This window comes from Heterodontus francisci, chromosome 20, assembly GCF_036365525.1.
Source record: "Heterodontus francisci isolate sHetFra1 chromosome 20, sHetFra1.hap1, whole genome shotgun sequence".
Taxonomy (NCBI): domain Eukaryota; kingdom Metazoa; phylum Chordata; class Chondrichthyes; order Heterodontiformes; family Heterodontidae; genus Heterodontus; species Heterodontus francisci.
This window is the reverse complement of record NC_090390.1, coordinates 75,844,274-75,866,664: the sequence shown is the minus strand read 5'-3', so window position 1 is coordinate 75,866,664 and position 22,391 is coordinate 75,844,274. Positions and strand designations below refer to the sequence as shown.

At 43.3% G+C, this 22,391-nt stretch overlaps 1 protein-coding gene across 7 annotated transcripts in view; it reads left to right on the top strand.

Moving 5' to 3' along the window:
* The first annotated feature begins 4,800 nt into the window (after positions 1-4,800).
* sfxn3 (sideroflexin 3) overlaps positions 4,801-22,391 on the top strand; it is an 85,929-nt gene continuing 68,338 nt past the window's right edge. For 2 of the 7 annotated variants that reach the window (XR_010977075.1, XM_068053029.1), the window contains exons 1-2: positions 4,801-4,909; positions 20,418-20,584. Coding sequence is in view for 6 of the 7 variants with exons in the window: in XM_068053029.1 (XP_067909130.1) it covers positions 4,871-4,909; positions 20,418-20,584 (206 nt within the window). In the remaining variant the exon portion in view is untranslated. Of the gene's footprint in view, positions 4,910-10,863; positions 11,066-13,071; positions 13,158-20,414; positions 20,585-22,391 lie in introns of all 7 variants that reach the window. The other 5 variants (XM_068053033.1, XM_068053030.1, XM_068053034.1 and 2 more) reach the window with 5 other exon arrangements.

The window sequence follows — 22,391 nt, the reverse complement described above, 5'->3', positions numbered from 1 at the left end:
GGTCGCCAATATTGATGGATGGAGCATTTCTGACGTCCTGCCCCATGATGTTCGTTTTCTTGAGGCTGATGCTTAGGCCAAATTCATAGCAGGCAGACGCAAACCTGTCGATGAGACTCTGCAGGCACTCTTCAGTGTGAGATGTTAAAGCAGCAACGTCAGCAAAGAGGAGTTCTCTGATGAGGACTTTCCGTACTTTGGACTTCGCTCTTAGACGGGCAAGGTTGAACAACCTGCCCCCTGATCTTGTGTGGAGGAAAATTCCTTCTTCAGAGGATTTGAACGCATGTGAAAGCAGCAGGGAGAAGAAAATCCCAAAAAGTGTGGGTGCGAGAACACAGCCCTGTTTCACACCACTCAGGATAGGAAAGGAGTGTATCAGGCCTGTGTCCTCAGTACCTTGCTCTACGGCAGCGAGGCTTGGACAACGTATGCCAGCCGAGAGCGACGTCTCAATTCATTCCATCTTCGCTGCCTTCGGAGAATACTTGGCATCAGGTGGCAGGACTATATCTCCAACACAGAAGTCCTTGAAGCGGCCAACACCCCCAGCTTATACACACTACTGAGTCAGCGGCGCTTGAGATGGCTTGGCCATGTGAGCCGCATGGAAGATGGCAGGATCCCCAAAGACACATTGTACAGCGAGCTCGCCACTGGTATCAGACCCACCGGCCGTCCATGTCTCCGCTTTAAAGACGTCTGCAAACGCGACATGAAATCCTGTGACATTGATCACAAGTCGTGGGAGTCAGTTGCCAGCATTCGCCAGAGCTGGCGGGCAGCCATAAAGACAGGGCTAAATTGTGGCGAGTCGAAGAGACTTAGTAGTTGGCAGGAAAAAAGACAGAGGCGTAAGGGGAGAGCCAACTGTGCAACAGCCCCGACAAACAAATTTCTCTGCAGCACCTGTGGAAGAGCCTGTCACTCCAGAATTGGCCTTTATAGCCACTCCAGGCGCTGCTTCACAAACCACTGACCACCTCCAGGCGCGTAGCCATTGTCTCTCGAGATAAGGAGGCCCAAAAGAAAAGAACTTACTGACCATTCCTGTTAATAGCAGCTGCTTCTAAACCCGACCAACCTTTATTCTTCCAGTAATTTCAACTGATGCCTTTCCCTCCTATCTCACTCAGTCTGAAAATCTGATCACATACGGTACACATTTCTCTGTTCTCAGACCCCGAAGTAGCTGTTCAGTGCTCATTTAAGAATGTTTAGAAAACTTGAAAATATAAATCAACTCTTTTAGGCTGATAAACTGCTGAATAAAAGTCTTTTCTCTTTACAGATATTGACTGACTTGCTGTCATTTTTTCTAGTATTTTTTGATTTCATTTTAGATTTCCAGCTAGTCCTTTTTGATATCACTGCTTATGACATTTAGTATTGCTTACCTCCCTCTCCTTACGTGGTTACTCAATCTAGATTCCTTTAGTGGTATTGCTTACCTCACATTCCTGATGCAGGTAGCTAAATCTATGGATTCCTTTAGCCTATCCTGATTTAGGAGTACATTTAAGCATCAAACTTGGGCATCAGCCGTGACTCATTGGTAGCACTTTTGCCTCTGAGTCAGAAGATTGAGGGCTTCAAGACTCACTCTGGAGACTTGGATACATAATCTGTGATGACACTTTAGTGCAGTATTGAGGGAGTCTGAACTGTCAGAGGGGTTGTTTTTCTGATGAAACATTAAACCTACCTTCTCAGGTGGGTGTTAAAGATCCTATGGCACTATTGGAAGAGCTGGAGAGCTCTCCAAGTTTCCTGGCTATCATTTATCCCTTATCAATATTAGTAAAAGTAATCCAATTATCAGGTTATTTATCTTTTGTAGACAGATTTTGTAAAGGTAACAGGGTTGTAGTGGTGGGTGATTTTAACTTCCCCTATATTGACTGGGACTCATTTAGTGCTAGGGGCTTCGATGGGCAGAATTTGTAAGGAGCATCCAGGAGGGCTTCTTGAAACAATACGTAGATAGTCCAACTAGGAATGGGGCTGTTCTGGACCTGGTATTGGGGAATGAGCCCAGCCAGGTGGTCGAAGTTTCAGTAGGGGAGCATTTCGAGAACAGTGACCATAATTCCATAAGTTTTCAGGTACTTGTGGATAAGGATAAGAGTAATCCTCGGGTGAAGGTGCTAAATTGGGGGAAGGCTAATTATAACAATATTAGGCAGGAACTGAAGAATTTAGATTGGGGGCGGCTATTTGAGGGTAAATCAACATCTGACATGTGGGAGTCTTTCAAATGTCAGTTGATTAGAATCCAGGACCAGCATGTTCCTGTGAGGAAAAAGGATAATTTTGGCAAGTGTCGGGAACCTTGGATAACGCGGAATATTGTGAGCCTCGTCAAAAAGAAAAAGGAAGCATTCGTAAGGGCTGGAAGGCTAGGAACAGATGAATCCCTTGAGGAATATAAAGACAGTAGGAAGGAACTTAAGCAAGGAGTCAGGAGGGCTAAAAGGGGTTATGAGAAGTCATTGGCAAACAGGATTAAGGAAAATCCCAAGGCTTTTTATACGTATATAAAGAGCAAGAGGGTAACCAGGGAAAGGGTTGGCCCACTCAAGGACAGAGAAGGGAATCTATGTGTGGAGCCAGAGGAAATGGGCCAGGTACTAAATGAGTACTTTGCATCAGTATTCACCAAGGAGAAGGACTTGGTGGATGATGAGCCTAGGGAAGGGAGTGTAGATAGTCTCAGTCATTTCATTATCAAAAAAGAGGAGGTGTTGGGTGTCTTGCAAAGCATTAAGGTAGATAAGTCCCCAGGGCCTGATGGGATCTACCCCAGAATACTGAGGGAGGCAAGGGAAGAAATTGCTGGGGCCTTGACAGAAATCTTTGCATCCTTATTGGCTACAGGTGAGGTCCCAGAGGACTGGAGAATAGCCAATGTTGTTCCTTTGTTTAAGAAGGGTAGCAAGGATAATCCAGGAAATTATAGACCGATGAGCCTTATGTCAGTGGTAGGGAAATTATTAGAGAGGATTCTTCGTGACAGGATTTACTCCCATTTGGAAACAAAGGGACTTATTAGCGAGAGGCAGCATGATTTTGTGAAGGGGAGGTCATGTCTCACTAATTTGATTGAGTTTTTTGAGGAAGTGACGAAGATGATTGATGAAGGAAGGGCAGTGGATGTTATCTATATGTACTTCAGTAAAGCCTTTGACAAGGTCCCTCATGGCAGACTGGTACAAAAGGTAAAGTCACACGGGATCAGAGGGGAGCTGGCAAGATGGATACAGAACTGGCTCGGTCATAGAAGACAGAGGGTAGCAGTGGAAGGGTGCTTTTCTGAATGGAGGGATGTGACTAGTGGTGTTCTGCAGGGATCAGTGCTGGGACCATTGCTGTTTGTAGTATATATAAATGATTTGGAGGAAAATGTAGCTGGTCTGATTAGTAAGTTTGAGGATGACACAAAGTTTGGTGGAGTTGTGGACAGTGATGAGGATTGTCAGAGGATACAGCAGGATATAGATCGGTTGGAGACTTGGGCGGAGAAATGGCAGATGGAGTTTAATCCAGACAAATATGAGGTAATGCATTTTGGAAGGACTAATGCAGGTGGGAAGTATACAGTAAATGGCAGAACCCTTAGGAGTATTGACAGGCAGAGAGATCTGGGCGTACAGGTCCATAGGTCACTGAAAGTGGCAACGCAGTTGGATAAGGTGGTCAAGAAGGCATACGGCGTGCTTGCCTTCATCGGTCAGGGCATAGAGTATAAAAATTGGCAAGTTATGCTGCAGCTGTACAGAACTTTAGTTAGGCCACAGTTAGAATATTGCGTGCAATTCTGGTTGCCACACTACCAGAAGGACGTGGAGGCTTTGGAGAGGGTACAGAGGAGGCTTACCAGGATGTTGCCTGGTCTGGAGGGCATTAGCTATGAGGAGAGGTTGGATACACTCGGATTGTTTTCACTGGAACGACGGAGGTGGAGGGGCGACATGATAGAGGTTTACAAAGTTATAAGCGGCATGGACAGAGTGGATAGTCAGAAGCTTTTTCCCAGGGTGGAAGAGTCAGTTACTAGGGGACATAGGTTTAAGGTGAGAGGGGCAAAGTTTAGAGGGGATGTGCGAGGCAAGTTCTTTACACAGAGGGTGGTGAGTGCCTGGAACTTGCTGCCGGGGGAGGTGGTGGAGACGTTTAACAGGCATCTTGACAAATACATGAATAGGATGGGAATAGAGGGATACGGACCCCGGAAGTGCAGAATGTTTTAGTTTAGGCAGGCATCAAGATTGGCGCAGGCTTGGAGGGCTGAATGGCCTGTTCCTGTGCTGTACTGTTCTTTTTTCTTTGTTCTTTTGGGACCTTGCTGTCTGCAAATTGGTTGCTGAGTATCCCTATGTTAAAACAACGATACACTCCGAAAGAATCTAGCAAATCTAAAACTTCATTGGCTCTAAGGTGCTTTTGGGACGTCCTGAGATTATGAAAAGTGCTATATACATGCATGTTCTTTTTGTTTTCTAAATGCATGATGTTGATTTTTTGCAAACGATGCTCCTTTTTGCCAGCATCAGCTCATTCCCATTCCCCACTCAGTGACTCCAGGCTACACACCCAAAACATCCCTGACCTTCACCAGGGGTCAGAAAACAACAGCCAATCAGGGCGCAGGCTCCTCGGTGCCCGGGAGACACCTTCCACTGCCGGCCAATCTAACCTGCTGACTCCCCGCGGCTTGGTTCCGCCTTCCCGTGGCGCCGATTGGCTGCCAGGGCGTCTCCTGGCGTAGGCCAGTGGTCGGACGGGCCTGCCAGTCACACAGTTGGCTTCGAGGTTTGGTTGCAGCGCGGCTGCCTGACTGGTCAGGATCGCCGGCAAGAAGCTGCAGTGCATGTCTGCGGGTGGTCGCTGGACAGTCAAAGACAAAGCAGTAAGTACACCAATAATCCGAGTGTTTTGTCAGTGAGCAATCCAGGCTAGTAACAAACATAGTTTTAATTATCCACGCTATACCCTTCGCCTGGCAGCCTGACTATTGTTACCAAGCTCGGAGCCTGAGCAATTTTCTCATTACAGTAATAGGAGATTCACAGTAGCACCATTCTCTTTGAAGTTTAGCCATTGACTTTTATTTACAATCCATTGCTGTTTTATTTCCCACAGGGGCTTTGTTGAAGGTGCAATGCTTACTGTTGACTAGAAATTCAAGGTCATAAGTAATGCCTTGTCTTAGTTCAATATTGCAGATGTATTTTAAATCAGAACACTGGATTCATATGTGCAGTTGGGTATTAACATCTTCATGGAAGAAGGAGCATTGCATGTTTTTATGTATGCATTAAATTTTTATCCATAATTTGAGGAAAAAGGCATCCTCTTTCCTCACACTAACTACCCAGCAATTATGTAATTTGGTGAACTAGGAGCCAGCAACAGCATGAGATTCTTCCTTGCTAAGCTCACTGGTAAACTTTCACAGGGGTTGCATGCTTAGATTTCAAAAATGCTCCATTTGTGCAACCTCTATGCCTTAGTTGTTCTGTGGTCAATTTACCCTTTAAAGTATAATTGAAGACCTTGTGGCACAGTGGCTAGCACCACAGCCTCACAGCTCCAGCGACCCGGGTTCGGTTCTGGGTACTGCCTGTGCGGACTTTGCAAGTTCTCCGTGACCACGTGGGTTTCATCCGGGTGTTCAGATTTCCTCCCACATGCCAAAGACTTGTGGGTTGATAGGTAAATTGGCCAGAGTAAAAAGTGCCCCGAGTATAGGTAGGAGAATTGAGGGAAAGTGGGGATGTGAGAGGGAAAAATTGGGTTAATGTAGGATTAATATAAATGGGTGGTTGATGGTCGGCGTGGACTCGGTGGGCCAAAGGGCCTGTTTTAGTGCTTATCTCTCTATGACTTGCTAAGCAATGGCCCGGATTTGCATTTGTAATGATGGTGAAACTGTCAATGTTCGCAGTCGTTACAACTGTGAAACTGACAGCAGTTTCTAGCACCCGCAAATCCGCATTTAAATATGGAAAACTGGAAGTTGTTATTGGTGATTCTCTGCTCCGCAGGGTGCGATGGATGGCAACTTTAGAAATTGTTTGAACAGATGTGAACTTTCCTTTTTATGCTGTAATATCCCTGTTAAAAAAACACAAAAATGTTAGACCTTGTTCTAGGTTTTTAATGTCATACTAACTCATTACTACTGCTGAACAACCTCTCTGGCCCTGAAAAACTAATCTTATATTTGTGGGACTGTCACATTTCAACATTATGCTAAAAGTGATGTCTGGAACCAAAATGTCCTGACAGAACCCAAACTGAGGATTAATGAGCTGTGTGATGGAGTCCGTGTGTGCAAACTGTTAACAGTTGACTTGTTGAATGTACTATTTGGTGTATGGTCTGTGTTTCAAAGCTTGTTTTTGTTTTGAGACAGTCCTTCACTGGAAAATGAAACTAAAAGCTTCAGAGTTCTGGGAAAACAGAGCTGGTTAGGACTAGCTAAAAACACAGAACACAGAGTCATATGACCAGAAGGAGAACCAGAGCTATCGAAGCTCAGTTTACAAGACTGCAGAACTGAAACAGGCTGCAAAGAGAAAAGACTTGATTTTGTGAACTGGCCATTGGCAAATACAACTTGCCACAGCTGTTTTCAGCGACACTTCAGTCACGGACAGCTCCACCGAGGACACATGGAAATAGAACAAGACGACTTGCCCACGAGTCTGTATTCTGCCCTGGCATCAGCAAGGACATTGACCAGATGGTGAGATCTTCTGATGGGTGTCAGGAATACCAGGCTAGCCAACAAAAAGAGCCTCTCCAACCACACAACATGCCATCATCACCTTGGATCAAGATAGCGATAGATCTGTGCTGTGTGGGAGGAGAAGACTATCTGCTAGTAACTGACTATTACTCCAAATTCCCCATTGAGCAGAAGCTTTGCAACACATTGAGTACAGCAGTGGCCAACACTGTTCATGCCATCTTTAATCTTTTTTGTGCCCTGGTAGAAGTGGTGTTGGGCAGTGGCCCACGATACACTAGCAAACCGTTCCAGGATATGTGTGAATGATGAACCATCAACCATGTCCATGGAGACTGGAGAAACTGAGGGGAGCAAACAAAACTCAGTTGCAGAGGGCTGGGGAAGTCCCAAAAATCCCACAGGGGGTGCTAGAGCCAGAAGAATTTTAAAAAGCCCAAATGGAACCAAAACGATTTAAGGAAGCTAAGATAAAAGCCACAAAAGTTGAAGGAAAAGCACCAAAGATGTGGTTGGCTGAAACCTTTTTTAAAGATTTAAATAGGGATGAGGAAAGTTTCCAAACAGGAAAGCCAAGAATGAGGGAGATGCCTCACCTAAGGGAGCGCAGTGGAAGCTGAACCTGTGAGTAGTAGTGTGCCAGAGGACTTGGGCAGATTAAGGAAACACCTATCTCTGAAGGGAAAGGGAAGGTAACATACCCTAAAGGGGTGGCGCAGTGGTTAGCACCGCAGCCTCACAGCTCCAGTGACCCTGGGTTCAATTCTGGGTACTGCCTGTGTGGAGTTTGCAAGTTCTCCCTGTGTCTGCGTGGGTTTCCTCCGGGTACTCCAGTTTCCTCCCACAGCCAAAAAGACTTGCAGGTTGATAGGTAAATTGGCCATTATAAATTGCCCCTAGTATAGGTAGGTGGTAGGGAAATATAGGGACAGGTGAGGATGTGGTAGGAATATGGGATTAGTGTAGGATTAGTATAAGTGGGTGGTTAATGGTCGGCACAGACTCGGTGGGCCGAAGGACCTGTTTCAGTGCTGTATCTCTCAATCGAAAAAATCGAAATCGAGAAAAGTGAACCACACTTATGGAAATCACAAGAAAATTAAAAGTGAGGTCATTGTGGATCTACCTACTGAAGAATCAAACGATCAGGTTCCAAGTCCAAAGCTAATCAAACCCAACAATTTAGATTCAGAATTCAGCAAGAACAAGGGAGGGGTAGGAAGAAATCCAAGATGCCTCGCAGGGGCTAAAATAACAATGTATCACCCACTATCACCCTACAAATAAGAACTATCAATGTGCCAGAACTTGAATGATTAACATCATGTTTTGTGGAAGCAGTAGTTAAGGGGTTAAAGCTTGTTCAGCCAGGGAACCTTGCCATAAGCAGTAACAGAAATTTGCATACTATACGCTTCACCAACAATCACGTGGTCCTGGAGATTAACTTTCCTAGTGTAGTATAGACAACTGAGAGAAACTACAAACTCATTTGACAACAGGTAACCAAAGGAAGGACGATGAAAAAACTTGAACTTGAACCTCAAATGGCTGTTATACAAGCAATGCCTGTTGTAGCAGTTGTAAGGTGGAGGAGTGAATGAAATTAATATGTACAGTGGTATGACCTAAACTTTCTGACTATTTTTCCCTCTTTCTAAACCCCCCAAAGTAAACAACATAAAAATGAAATCCAAGGCATTTAATTTTACCCTTTTGGGAGCGGTGTCACGCACATGGGAAGTGCAATGATACAAATTATGGACTAACTCTGAAGAGTTATGAAAATGTATGTGTGCACATGAGGGTTCGGATAAATAAGGAGCTTTAATATTTCAATTCATGTGTATGTTTATTTCCTTATTGGTTAAAACTTGGTTTATAATAAACAGATAATTTAGTTGTTTATTAAAGAAACCTGGTTGGTGTGTTTTATTCTGGGGAAAAATTGAGTATCTGACTGGTTCAGTAAGTGGGAAAATTTAACAATATGTTGTGACCTGTGGAGAAGTGGGACTGAATTACCAGTGCACTCCTCTCACCTCGGTTGTAACATATTAATTGGGGGCTCCTGTTGAAATTTAAACCCAACTCTGACAATGTTCAATTGTAAGTAGGATAATAATAATTGAAAAAGGAAAATAAAAGAACCAGGTTTCTTGTGTAATAAAGTAAAGTCTACACCACCGGAATGTCTGTAGCAGTTGCTGAAACTTCTCTGGGGAAGGAGGATGTATCCCTCAGTGACTTGTGAAACTCAACTAAATTTAAGCTAATGGCATTGGCAGTGCAATTGGGGTTAGAATTGAAATCAGGAGCTAAAAAAGCAGAGATAATTGAAGTAATAGCCCAACATTTGAAATTGGAAGAAGGAGAAAGTAAATTGGAGGGTAGTGAAGTTGAATTAGCTAAAATTTAGGTACAGATGAAGCAACTGGAGCTTCAACAGGAAAAAGAACTGAGAACACTTGACCAGGAACAGGAAATAGAAAAATTTAAATTTGAGTTTGAAAAAGAAGTGACAATGAAAAAACTTGAGTTTGAGTAAAAGGAGAGGGAAAGAGCAAGTCAAAGAGAGGGTAAGGAATTCAAATTAAAAAAGATGGAACTAAGACAAAAGAGTGGTCTTGACCCCATTGAACATTCTGGTGAGGAAGAATCTGAGTCCAGCCTAGTAGAAAGCTGTTCAAATTTATACAAGCTCTTCCTAAGTTTGAGGAAAGGGACGTAAAGGCATTTTTCATTTCTTTTGAAAAGATAGTCAAACAAGTGAGTTGGCCAAAGGAATACTGGAGACTGCTTATGCAAAGCAGGTTGATGGACAGAGCTCATGAAGTTTATGCTATGCTTTCTGAGGAGGCTTCTGCAGATTATGAGATGCCAAAAAGGCTATTCTCGCTGCCTAAGAGTTAGTCCCTGAAGCTTACTGACAGAAGTTTCGGAACCTCCGGAGATTGGCTGGGCAGACTTATATAGAATTTGAGAAGGTAAAGCAAATTCATTTTTATCATTTAATATGGGCACTAAAGATGGAAGCCATGTATGAGAACCTTGGAGAACTAATTCTTCTGGAAGAATTTAAAAACTGACTCCCTCCATTGGTATGAACTCATGTAGAGAAAAATAAAGTTTCAAGGGCCAGACAGGCAGCGGAAATTGCTGATGATTTTGAGCTTGTGTGTAAGCCCATACCTTTTGTCCGTCACCACCACAAACCCGAGAAGGATAGAAGGTGGGAGGATGAAAGGAAGGCAAGTAGCCGGGGACAAGAAGGTACAGCTGGGAACGCCCCAGGATCCCCTCGTCAGGCCAGAAAGGAAGGTGCCGAGGGTGGAAGCGAGATCCGCAAGCCTAAGTGTTACTATTGTCACAAGTTGGGACATTTTCGTCCAGAATGCTGGAAGTTGCGAGGTAAACCCATGGGACTTACTGGGGTCCACAAAGTCAATGTAAAGAAAGAGGCCCTCACCGAGAGTACAGCAGATCAGGCAGTAGCTTTGACGAAAGCCAAATACAAAAACCAATGTGAGTGTAGGGGTTGAGAATAAGATATCTGAGACTTATAGGGAATTCTTGTCGAAAGGTAAAGTAACGCCTTATCCTTGAAGTGAGGCAGGCAAACCTATATTTATACTTGGGGATACAGGAGCCACCCAAACTCTTTTGTTGGGGAAAGGCTTAACATTTCCACCAGCGAGTGCACTGAATGCTAGAGTTTTAGTGAATGGTATTGGCGGGGAGTGTGTACCCTTAACTTTGTATTGGATGCACCTAGAGTGTGACCGAATGACTAGAATGGTAAGTGTAGACGTTGTCCATAGTTTGCAGGTAGATGGAGTTGATCGACTCCTGGGGAATGATTTGGCTGAAGCAAAAGTAGTAGCTTCGCACATAGTCAAAGAGAAACCTACTGAAGTTAGAGACAGAACAGTTACAGGAAAAGGTTGCAGGAAATTTTACTTCATGTGTAGTAACCCTTGCAATGGCTAAACAAGTTCCATTGTCGGAGGTAAAATTGGCACCACAGACAGGTAGCCAAATATCTGAAACTTTCTTTAGGGGTATAGATAATTCAAAGAAAATGTTTAATAAATCTTCTCTGATCACAGTTCAGCAAGCTGATCCAGAGTTAAATAAAGTGGCACAATCAGCTCTAACAGAAGCTGAGGAAAAAGGAGTTCCAGAAGGCTATTGTATTAAAGATGGGGTTCTGATGAGCAAGTGGAGACCGCCTCACAGACCTGCAGACGAAGAATGGATGATTCTTCAACAGATAGTGGTACCGCCTAAGTATCACCGGGAATTATTAAGGTTAGTGCATGAAATTCCTATAGCAGGACATGTGGGGATCCGGAAGACCAAATCACATATAAGTCAACATTATTACTGGCCAGGTCTTTCCAAGGACGTGGTGCAGTTTTGTAAAACATGCCATACTTGCCAGATTGTGGGAAAACTGCAACCTGCCAGAACCGACACCTCTAATTCCCATACCAGTTATTGAGGAACCATTTAGTAGGGTGTTGGTAGACTGTGTAGGACCCTTACCGAAAACAAAAGCTGGACACCAATATATACTCTCTTCCACGCTCTGGAAGTGGTTCAAGAGTTCACCTACCTAGGCTCGACTATCACCAGTAACCTGTCTCTAGATGCAGAAATCAGCAAGCGCATGGGAAAGGCTTCCACTGCTATGTCCAGACTGGCCAAGAGAGTGTGGGAAAATGGCGCACTGACACGGAACACAAAAGTCCGAGTGTATCAAGCCTGTGTCCTCAGTACCTTGCTCTATGGCAGCGAGGCCTGGACAGCGTATGCCAGTCAAGAGCGACATCGCAATTCATTCCATCTTCGCTGCCTCCGGAGAATACTTGGCATCAGGTGACAGGACCGTATCTCCAACACAAGTCCTCGAGGCGGCCAACATCCCCAGCTTATACACACTACTGACTCAGCGGCGCTTGAGATGGCTTGGCCATGTGAGCCGCATGGAAGATGGCAGGATCCCCAATGACACATTGTACAGCGAGCTCGCCACTGGTATCAGACCCACCGGCCGTCTATTTCTCCACTTTAAAGACGTCTGCAAATGCGACATGAAATCCTGTGACATTGATCATAAGTCGTGGGAGTCAGTTGCCAGCGTTCGCCAGAGCTGGCAGGCAGCCATGAAGACGGGCTAAAGTGTGGCGAGTTGGCAGGAAAAAGGATAGAGGCGCAAGGGGAGAGCCAACTGTGTAACAGCCCCGACAAACAAATTTCTCTGCAGCACCTGTGGAAAAGCCTGTCACTCTAGAATTGGCCTTTATAGCCACTCCGGGCGCTGCTTCACAAACCACTGACCACCTCCAGGCGCTTATCCATTGTCTTTCGAGATAAGGAGGCCAAAGAAGATCACGGATATGGCTACTCGATTCCCAGAGGCCATTTCCTTGAGAACAATTACTGCTAAGGTAGTGGTAGAGAAGATAACCCAGTTCTCCACTAGATATGGATTACCGATTGAATTTCAGTCGGATCAAGGTTCCAATTTTATGTCTTAAATATTTCAAGAAGTTATGGGTAATTTGGGTATAACCCAGTTAAAGTCTTCAGCGTCCCACCCACAGACACAGGGAGCTTTAGAAAGGTACCATCAAACCCTTAAACCAATGATCAGGGCATACTGTCATGAATATCACTGATTGGAATAAAGGGCTAGACTTTCTTTTATTTGCCACTAGAGAGTCACCTAATGAGTCTACAGGTTTTCGCCCTTTTGAATTAGTTTACGGATATGAGATAAGAGGTCCTCTAAAACTAACTAAAGAAAGGCTTTTAGAACAGAGGGATGAATATTCTGTACTAGATTATGTATCTGTGTTCCGGGAGCAGCTCACGAGAACGAGCAGTGTGTCTCGGGAACACCTTAAAGCATCCCAAACAACTATGAAAAAATGGGCAGACAAGCATGCTAAGACCCGAACATTTCAACCAGGGTATGAAGTTTTAGTATTACTACCTTTACAGGGTGAACTATTAAAAGCATGGGTTAATTGGTCTGTATAAAGTAGTTAAGAGAATTGGTGAGGCAAATTATTTGATTGACACCCCAGATCACTGGAAAAAGAGTCAACTGCGTCATATCAATATGTTAAAACCTTTGCTCCGTGACCTTTTGGTCAGCTATGTGGCCTGGTCCAATCTGCACCTTCTCCTTTGTTATCTCTTGCCCAACCCCCACCTCACTTGTTTATAATCTGTGACTTTTCTAATATTTGTCAGTTCCGAAGAAGGGTCACTGACCCGAAACGTTAACTCTGCTTCTCTTTCCACAGATGCTGCCAGACCTGCTGAGTGAATCCAGCATTTCTTGTTTTTGTTAAAACAATATTATCGTCGGGAGGAGGATAAGCAAGCACAGGTATGTCAGGTAGTAGGAACAATGAAGAATGAAAGGGATCGTGAGGATGAGGCAAAAGGAGGCCTAGACTATTCTCAGACTGAACCTCCTACTACCCGGTTAGCTAATACTGAATTGCGAGGAAGCTTGGACACTATGCTTTCATGTTTAGATGCAGAACAAGAAGAAGATCTAACAAGGTTACTCACAGCATTTAAGAGTCGAGGGATAAGCCAAGATGTACAACCTTAGCCACATATGATGTGGATGCAGGGGAATCCATTCCCATAAAACAGCATCCTTACTGCTTAAGTCCAATCAAACAGGCCCAAGTAAAAGCAGAAATCCAATACATGCTGGAAAACCGCTTATTTGAACCCAGTCAAAGCAGCTGGAGTTCGCCAGTAGTATTCGAGCCTAAACCTGACGGTCCAGCTAGACTTTGCATAGACTACAGAACAGTTAATGCAGTAACAAAGGCAGACTCCTACCCAATCCCTTACTTGGAAGACTGAATTGACAGAGCGGGCAGTGCCATGTTTCTTACAAAGATAGATTTGTTAAAGGGATACTGGCAAGTTCCTTTAACACCCCAAGCTAAAGAAAATTCAGCTTTTGTCACACTGGATGTTTTTTTCCAATGCCAAGTGATGCCATACAGGTTAGGGGGTACTCCAGAAACTTCACAGAGACTAGTGAACCCAGTGGTAGCCAGTGTTCCTAACTGTAGTTTACCTTGATGATGTGTTGGTATACAGTGACACTTGGAAGGACCACTTGAAACAACTAGAAACTCTTAAAAAAAAAATTACAAGCAGCTGATTTAGTGGTAAACCTGGCCAAAAGCGAATTTGCAAAAGCAAGAGTGACCTACCTCGGCCATATAGTAGGGCAAGGACAAGTATTGCCAAGAACGGAGAAAGTACAAGCCTTGGTGGAGTTCCCTACCCTTAAGACTAAGCGAGAAATTGAGGTTTTTGGGAATGTGTGGTTTCTACGGGAAGTTTGTACCAAATTTCAGCACTGTTGTTGCTCCACTGACACAGATATGCTACAGAAAAAACCAAGGTAGTGTGGTCAGGGGAGTGCCAGGCATCTTTTGAAAAGCTGAAGGCCATTTTGAATTTTGACTAATGAACCAGTGTTGGCTGCTCCAAATTTCACTAAGCCCTTCAAGGTAGCGATTGATGCTAATGACCTAGGGATCGGTGCAGTCCTGTTACAAGATGATGAATTGGGCATAGAAAGACCAGTGGGATACTTTTCAAAAAAACTAAATCGACACCAATAAAGATATTCCACAGTGGAAAAAGAAACCTTAGGCCTGTTATTAGCTCTTGAACATTTTGAAGTCTATGTCAGCCACGACTACAGAGAGACACTGTTATATATTGATCATAACCCCCTAACCTTTGTGGAAAAATTTAAAACCCAGAATGCCAGAATGTTCTAATGGAGTTTACTGTTGCAGGCCTATCACTTAAAGATGGTCCACATTTCAGGCAAAAATAATGTTATTGTAGATGCTTTATCACGAATTTAACTTTGTTTGAATTATACGAGTGCAAAGATGGTACAAAGCAAAATTGTATTAACTACAAGTAAAGAGGGGGGGGGGTGAGTGTGAGAATGTGTTTTAAATGTTTTCAACTTCTGTTTTTTACATTATAATGAAACGCATTCAAAAATGGACTTTCATTTCTCCAAGGGTGGACATATTAAGAGATTGCTTCCGTTTCGATTGTAAAATATGCTTTAAAGAAACTATAGTTGAATACTGGACATTGAGTCATCTGGAGATTGCTGAACTTTGTGTTTTAAATAAAAAGGAAGGTCACCAGAAGGTTTGGACTGAGAATGGAACTGTAAACAGTTACTGAAAGGTTTCTGTTTGCAAATAACTCAGCAGGGGTTGTGCTTGTGACCCTGAAAGGATATTGGCAAAGGACACTACAAGAGAAGGGGCAGTACTGGACCTAATCCTAGGGAATGAAGCCAGACAAGTGGTAGAAGTGTCAGTGGGGGAGCATTTCGGGGATATAGTGACCATAACTCTGTAAGATTTAAGGTAGTTATGGAAAAGGACAAAGATGGACCAGAAATAAAGATACTGGATTGGGGGAAGGCCGATTTCAATATGATAAAACAGGATCTGGCCAAAGTGGACTGGGAGCAGCTACTTGTAGGAAAGTCTACATCAGACCAGTGGGAGTCATTCAAAGAGGAAATAGTGAGAGTTCAGCACCAACGTTTACCCGTTAAGGTGAAGGATAGGACCAACAAGTCCAGGGAACTCTAGATGTCAAGGGATATAGAGGATTGGATCAGGAAAAAAAAAGGAGGCTTATGGCAGATTCAGAGCACTGAAAACAGCGGAGGCACCAGAGAAGTATAGAAAGTGTAGGGGGGTACTTAACAATATAATGAGGAGAGCAAAGAGGGGACATGAAAAAACACTGGCGGGCAACACAAAGGAAAATCCTGAAGGCGTTTTATAAATATATTAAGGGCAAGAGGATAACCACGGAAAGAGTAGGGCCCATTAGGGACCAAAGTGGCAATCTGTATGTGGAGCCGGAGGACATAGGTGAGGTTTTAAAATGATTGGTTTTCGTCTGTGTTCATTATGGAGAAGGACCACGTAGGTGTAGAGATCAGGGAGGTGGATTGTGATATACTTGAGGAGGAGATAGCAGGGGCACTGACACAAATTTTCAAATCCTCTCTGGCCACAGGAGAGGTACTAGAGGATTGGAAGACAGTGAATGTGGTCCCATTATTCAAGAAGGGTAGCAGGGATAAACCAGGTAATTACAGGCTGGTGAGTCTAACATCAGTGGTTGGGAAACTATTGGAAAAAATTCTGAGGGACAGGATTAATCTCCACTTGGATTTTTCGAGGCGGAGACTACATCTGTAGATGAGGATAAAGCAGTTGATGTAATCTACATGGACTTAAGTAAGGCTTTTGATAAGCTTTTGATCGGCACTTCTGGCCGAACATGGATGCAAATGGTTCAGCCTTGTCTTTTGCACTGATGTGCTGGGCACCCCATCGTTGAGGATGGGGGTTTTTGTGGAGCCTCCTCCTTCTGTTAGTTGTTTAATTGTCTACCACCATTCACAACTGGCTGTGGCAGGACTGCAGAGCTTAGATCTGTTCTGTTGGTTGTGGGATCCCTTAGCCCTGTCTATTGTATGCTGCTTCCGCTGTTTGGCATGTAAGTAGTCCTGTGTTGTAGCTTCACCAGGCTGACACCTCATTTTTAGGTATGACTGGTGCTGCTCCTGGCATGTCGTCCTACATTGACCCTCATTGAACCAGGGTTGGTCCTCCGGCTTGATGGTAATGTTCGAGTGAGGGATATGCCGGGCCATGAGGTTACAGATGAATACAATTCTGCAGCTGCGGATGGCCCACAGCACCTCACGGATGCCCAGTTTTGAGTTGCTTGATCGGTTCGAAATCTATCCCATTTAGCACAGTGGTAGTGCCACACAACACAATGGAGGGTACCCTCAATGTGAAGACAGGACTTCGTCTCCACAAGGACTGTGCAGTGGTCACTCCTACCAATACTGTCATGGACAGATGCATCTCCGACAGGTAGATTGGTGAGGACGAGGTAAAGTAAGTTTTTTCCTCTTGTTGGTTTCCTCATCACTTACCGCCGACCTAGTTTAGCAGCTGTGTCTTTTAGGACTCGGCCAGCTTGGTCAGTAGTAGTGCTACCAAGCCACTCTTGGTGATGGACATTGAAGTCCCCTACATTTTGTGCCCTTGCTACCCTGAGTGCGTCTTCCAAGTGATGCTCAACATGGAGAAGCACTGATTTATCAGCTGAGCTGTGGGGGGGGCAGTAGCTGGTAATCAGCAGAAGATTTCCTTGCCCATGTTTGGCCTGATGCCATGAGACATCATGATGTCTGGAGTCAATGTTGAGGATTTCCAGGGCAACTCCCTCCTGACTATACCACTGTACCGCCACCTCTGCTGGATCTGTCTTGCCGGTGGGACAGGGCACATATCCAGGGATGGTGATGGTGGTGTCAGGGACATTGCAAGGTATGATTCCCTGAGTATGACTATGTCAGGCTGTTGATGGACTCGACTGTGGGATAGCTCTCCCAATTTTGGCTCAAGCCCCCAGATGTTAGTAAGGAGAACGTTGCAGGGTCGACAGGGCTGGGTTTGCCATTGTTGTTCACGGTGCCTAGGTCAATGACGGGTGGTCCGCCCAGTTTCATTCCTTTTCTTTGCCTTTGTAGTGGTTTGATACAACTGAGTGGCTTGTTAAGCCATTTCAGAGGGCATTTAGGAGTCAACCACGTTTCTGTGGGTCTGGAGTCACATGTAGGCCAGGCCAGGTATGGACGGCAGATTTTCTTCCTTAAAGGACATTAGTGAACCAGATGGGTTTTTACAAAAATTGACAATGGTGTCACGGTCACCACTAGACTAGCTTTTTTTTTTAAATTTCAGATTTATTAATTGAGTTCAAATTCCAGCATCTGCAGTGGTGGGATTTGAACCACTGTCCCCAGATCATTAGTCTGGGGCTCTGGGTTATTAGTCTAGTGACATTACCACTACGCCACCCCTACCTTTGACCCATGGTTGACATCCTTGATCTAGCCCAAACCTACAAAATAGTTTCAAATCCCATTGGACTAAAGGAAAAGTTTGAATTTAAAATCTAAAAGCACAGCTTCAATTTTGATGGAAGTACAACAGAACAAGCTGAGGAAATTGGTGGTGCATCTTTCAGCTATTGCTGAATCAGTGATGGTGGGGACCCCAGATGGAGGTCTCGAAGGATCTCTTCTGGATGAAGATGGTCGCAGACATTTGAGCCTTGTCCTTTCCCAGGTGCTGGGCTCTACCATAGTTAAAGATGGAGATATTTGTGGAGCCAACTCCTTCCATTAGTTGTTTGAATTGTCCAGTACCATTCACGATTGGATGTGGCTGAGCTTTGACTTGATTCATTGGTTGTGAGGTCACTTAGCTCTATATCTATTGCATGCTGCTTCTGCAGTCTAGCATGCATGTAGTCCTGTATTGTAACTTCACCAAGTTGGCATCTCTGTTTCAGGGATAATTTGTGCTGATCTTGACATACACTTCTATATTCTTCTTTGAAGCAGGGTTGGTCATCTGGATTGGTAATGATGGAGGAGGGAGGGAAATGCTGGACCTTGAGGTTATTGTGCCATATGACATAGTGAAGGGTGACTTCAGCATGAAGATTTAAGAGTTGGTCTCCAAGAGGACTGTGTGATGGTCACTCCTACCAATAACATCATGGATGCTTCCAGGACAAGTAGATTGATGAGGATGAAGCCAAGCCTAGTTTGGCAACTATGTCATAGAATTGTAGAAGGTTTAAGGCACAGAAAGAGGCCACTTGGCCTGTCGTGTCTGCCGGCCGAAGAACGATCCACCCATTGTAATCCCACCTTCCAAGTGGCCTCTTTCTGTACCTTAAACTTCTGTGAACAGATTGGGCTTATGTGGCATTGGTATGCAGTGATTGTGGGATCATATATGAGCTCTTTGTTTTGTGGTCTCTGAGAGCTGACACAACACTACAAAATTTCATTCCAACTGGTGCAGAGGTGTGTTAATAGAGCAGTGATGTTAACATTTGCAATTCAGGTGATCGGAATGTGCTGCTGAAAACCAAGGGACTCTACCTTAGTCTCCTTACCTGCCAAAAATGGTGCACAGGGTTGGACTTTCCAACCCTATTCCGCTAAAGCGCACACAAAAATTTGGGAAGAATGGATAATATTGAAGTTCAGCATAATTTAGTCACCTTTCTATATTGATGTATTTAATACGAGTAGGTGTGTATGCATGGTAAATAAGGAGTTTTGGTCTCCATTCTAATCATAAGTAAATCTGCATTTTAATATTAAAGCAGGAAATGCTGGAAATGCTCAGCAGATCAGGTAGCATCTGTAGAGAGAGAAACAGAGTTACCTGAAATGTTCACTATTCCTCTCTTCACAGATGCCAACTGACCTGGTGAGTGTTACCATTGTTTTCTGTCTTTATTTCAGATTTCCAACATCCCCAGTAGTTTGCTCTTTGTTTTATGTATTTTGATACCTGCCTAAAGGAAAGCGACAGTCACTTTAAATTTTGGTCACTGCCACGTTCAATATTCAGCTTGACATATAGGAGCTGCTGCAGATCTGATCCATAACTTTTGTATTTAGCTGAATAAATATTTTTCTTCTGCAAATACATTTGGTTTGCAGAGCCCGTTAAGAGTGCAGAGCCTGCTAAGAGTAGATGTGCTGAACTATCTGGCATAATACCTTACTTTATTCTGCAGATGGTCTGTTAATACAAAAATAGTTGGCATCTCAGTATTCAGTGAATGCTGCAGACACCCTCAGTAGTAGGTTTGTTTGATTGCTTTATTTGATTTTGAGCGATATGTTTTTTGATTTCCTGGTCAGACTTCAAAGGGTACCAGGGCTACATCTCTGTGAGCAGGCACTTGGTTGTTATTAAGAGATCATATCTCAATTCGTCTTTCAAAGAGTGTTAGCATAGGATTATGTCTTATTATTTTCTATATTTAAGCGGCAGTGCATTTTATGTGTACTGTAGACCTGCTGTATTATCTAAGTTTCTATTTATCTGTTCATACTAAATCTGCCTCATCGTATATAGCCTGTGTCCTAGTGTGATAGTGTTTGTTTTACTGTTTTCAGAAATATTTGAGACGATAAGGGGGCTTTTGACATATCCAATAGGATAAATACCGTTTCTGTTTGGTCTCTGTGTTCATTACATTACTCAACTATTGGCTAGGTAATGGTACATCCTGCTTATTGCAGTCACCTTTGCTGAAGACGAGCGCACGAGTGACTATGTATAGATGTGTGTGTGTGTGTATGTATCTATTTTTATATATATATGTATAGATGTTCAAATATGGCATTTACAAGAGAAATTAAAGATTGTGATATTTTACAAACTACTTATAGTGTACATTAATGAATTAATATGTAAATATTGCATTTTTAGTAATTGTGCTTGTATTTTAATGTTTGAAAAATTGAATAAAATTTAGATTAAAATACAATCAAATTGATTTTACTGATGTTTAATGATTCTAGCACCCCAAAAGCCAAACATATCCCAGCAGCCGAACTTTTGAATATCTTGTGAAGAGGTAATTCTGTATTTATAGTACTTGACTGGCGTTATTATTGCTTTTGACAGTTTGCCATTGTCCTTTTTCAATTTTCTTTCTTCAGTAGAAAATGTCTGGAGACTTGAGGTCTGATATCAATTTAAAAGAGCCACGATGGGACCAGGGGACCTTCATGGGGCGAGCCAAGCACTTCTTCATGGTGACTGACCCCCGCAATGTTCTACTGTCTAATGAAGCACTAGAGGCAGCGAGGACCATTATAGAGAACTACAAGTAAGACTGTGGGCAATGTTCGCAGTGTAGTGATACGTAAATACTTCTCTTTGTCAAAAAACCCAAAAAAATCAGCAAAGATTGACTAAAAAGTTGATAAGGAAGGTAAAATTAGAGTACAAAAGAAAGCTAGCTAGAAATATAAAGACAAATAGTAAGAGTTTCTATTGATATTTAAAAAGAAAAAAGTTAACAAAGTGAATGTTGGTCCTATAGAGAGAGAGTCTGGGGAATTAATAATGGATAATCAGCCATGATCTTTTTTTGAATGGCGGAGCAGGCCCAAAGGACCGAATGGCCTCCTCCTATTTTCTGTGTTTCTATAAGGAGATGGCAGATGAATTCAACAGGTATTTTGCATCAGTCTTCACTATAGAGGATACAGTAACATCCCAGAAGTAGCTGTAAGTCAGGAAATGGAAGGGAGGGAGAAACTCAAGAAAATTACATTCACCAGGGAAGTGGTACTGAACAAATTGTTGGAGCTGCGGGCTGACAAGTCCCCAGGTCCTGATGGACTTCATCCTAGGATGTTAAGAGAAGTGGCTAGTGAGATAGTTGATGCGTTAGTTTTAATTTAGCAAAATTCCCTAGATTCAGGGAAGGTTCTGCTAGACTGGAAAATTGTGAATGTAACTCCTTTATTCAAAAGGGAGGGAGACAGAAAGCAGGAAACTACATGCCAGTTAGCTTAACATCTGTCTTAGGGAAAATGTTAGAAGCTATTATTAAAGACATTATAACAGGGCATTTAGAAAAATTGAAGGTAATCAGGCAGAGTCCACATGGTTTTGTTAAAGGGCAATCATGTTTAACCAATTTATTGGAGTTCTTTGAGGGAATTACATGTGCTGTAGATGAAGGGGAACCGATGGATGTATTGTACTTAGATTTCCAGAAGGCATTTGATATGGTGCCACATAAAAACGTTATTGCAAAAACTGAAAGTTCCCGGTGTAGGTGATAACATATTGGCATGGAAAGAAGATTGACTAGCTAACAGGAAACAGAGAGTAGGCATAAATGGCATATTCTGGTTGGCAAGATGTAACAAGTGGTGTGCCAGAGGGATCTGTGCTGGGGCCTCAACTTTTTACAATTTATATAAATGACTTGGATGAAGGGACTGTAGGTATGGTTGCTAAATTTGCTGATGACACAAAGATAGGTAGGAAGGTAGGTTGTGAAGAGGACATAAGGAGGCTACAAAGGAATATAGATAGGTTAAGTGAGTGGGCAAAAATCTGGTAGATGGAGTATAATGTGGGAAAATTGTCCATTTTGGCAGGAAGAATGACAAAGAAGCATATTATCTAAATGGTGAGGGATTACGGAGCTCTGCGATGCAGAGGGATCTGGCTGTCCTAGTGCATGAATCACAAAAGGTTAGTATGCAGGTACAGCACGTAATTAGGAAAGATAATCGAATGTTATCGTTTATCGTGAGGGGAATTGAATATAAAAGTATGGAGGTTATGCTTCAACTATACAGGGCATTGGTGAGACCACATCTGGAGTACTGTGTACAGTACTGGTCTCCATATTTAAGGAAGGATGTAAATGCATTGGAAGCAGTTCAAAGAAGGCTTACAGGACTGATACCTGGAATGGGCAGGCAATCTTATGATTGGACAGGCTCGGCTTGTATCTGCTGGAATTTAGAAGAATAAGGGGCAACTTGATTGAAACATATAAGATCCTGAGGGGTCTTGACAGGGTGGATGTGGATGTTTCCCCTTGTGGGAGAACCTGGGGTCACTGTTTTAAAAATAAGGGGTCGCTCATTTAAGACAGATGAAAAAATTTT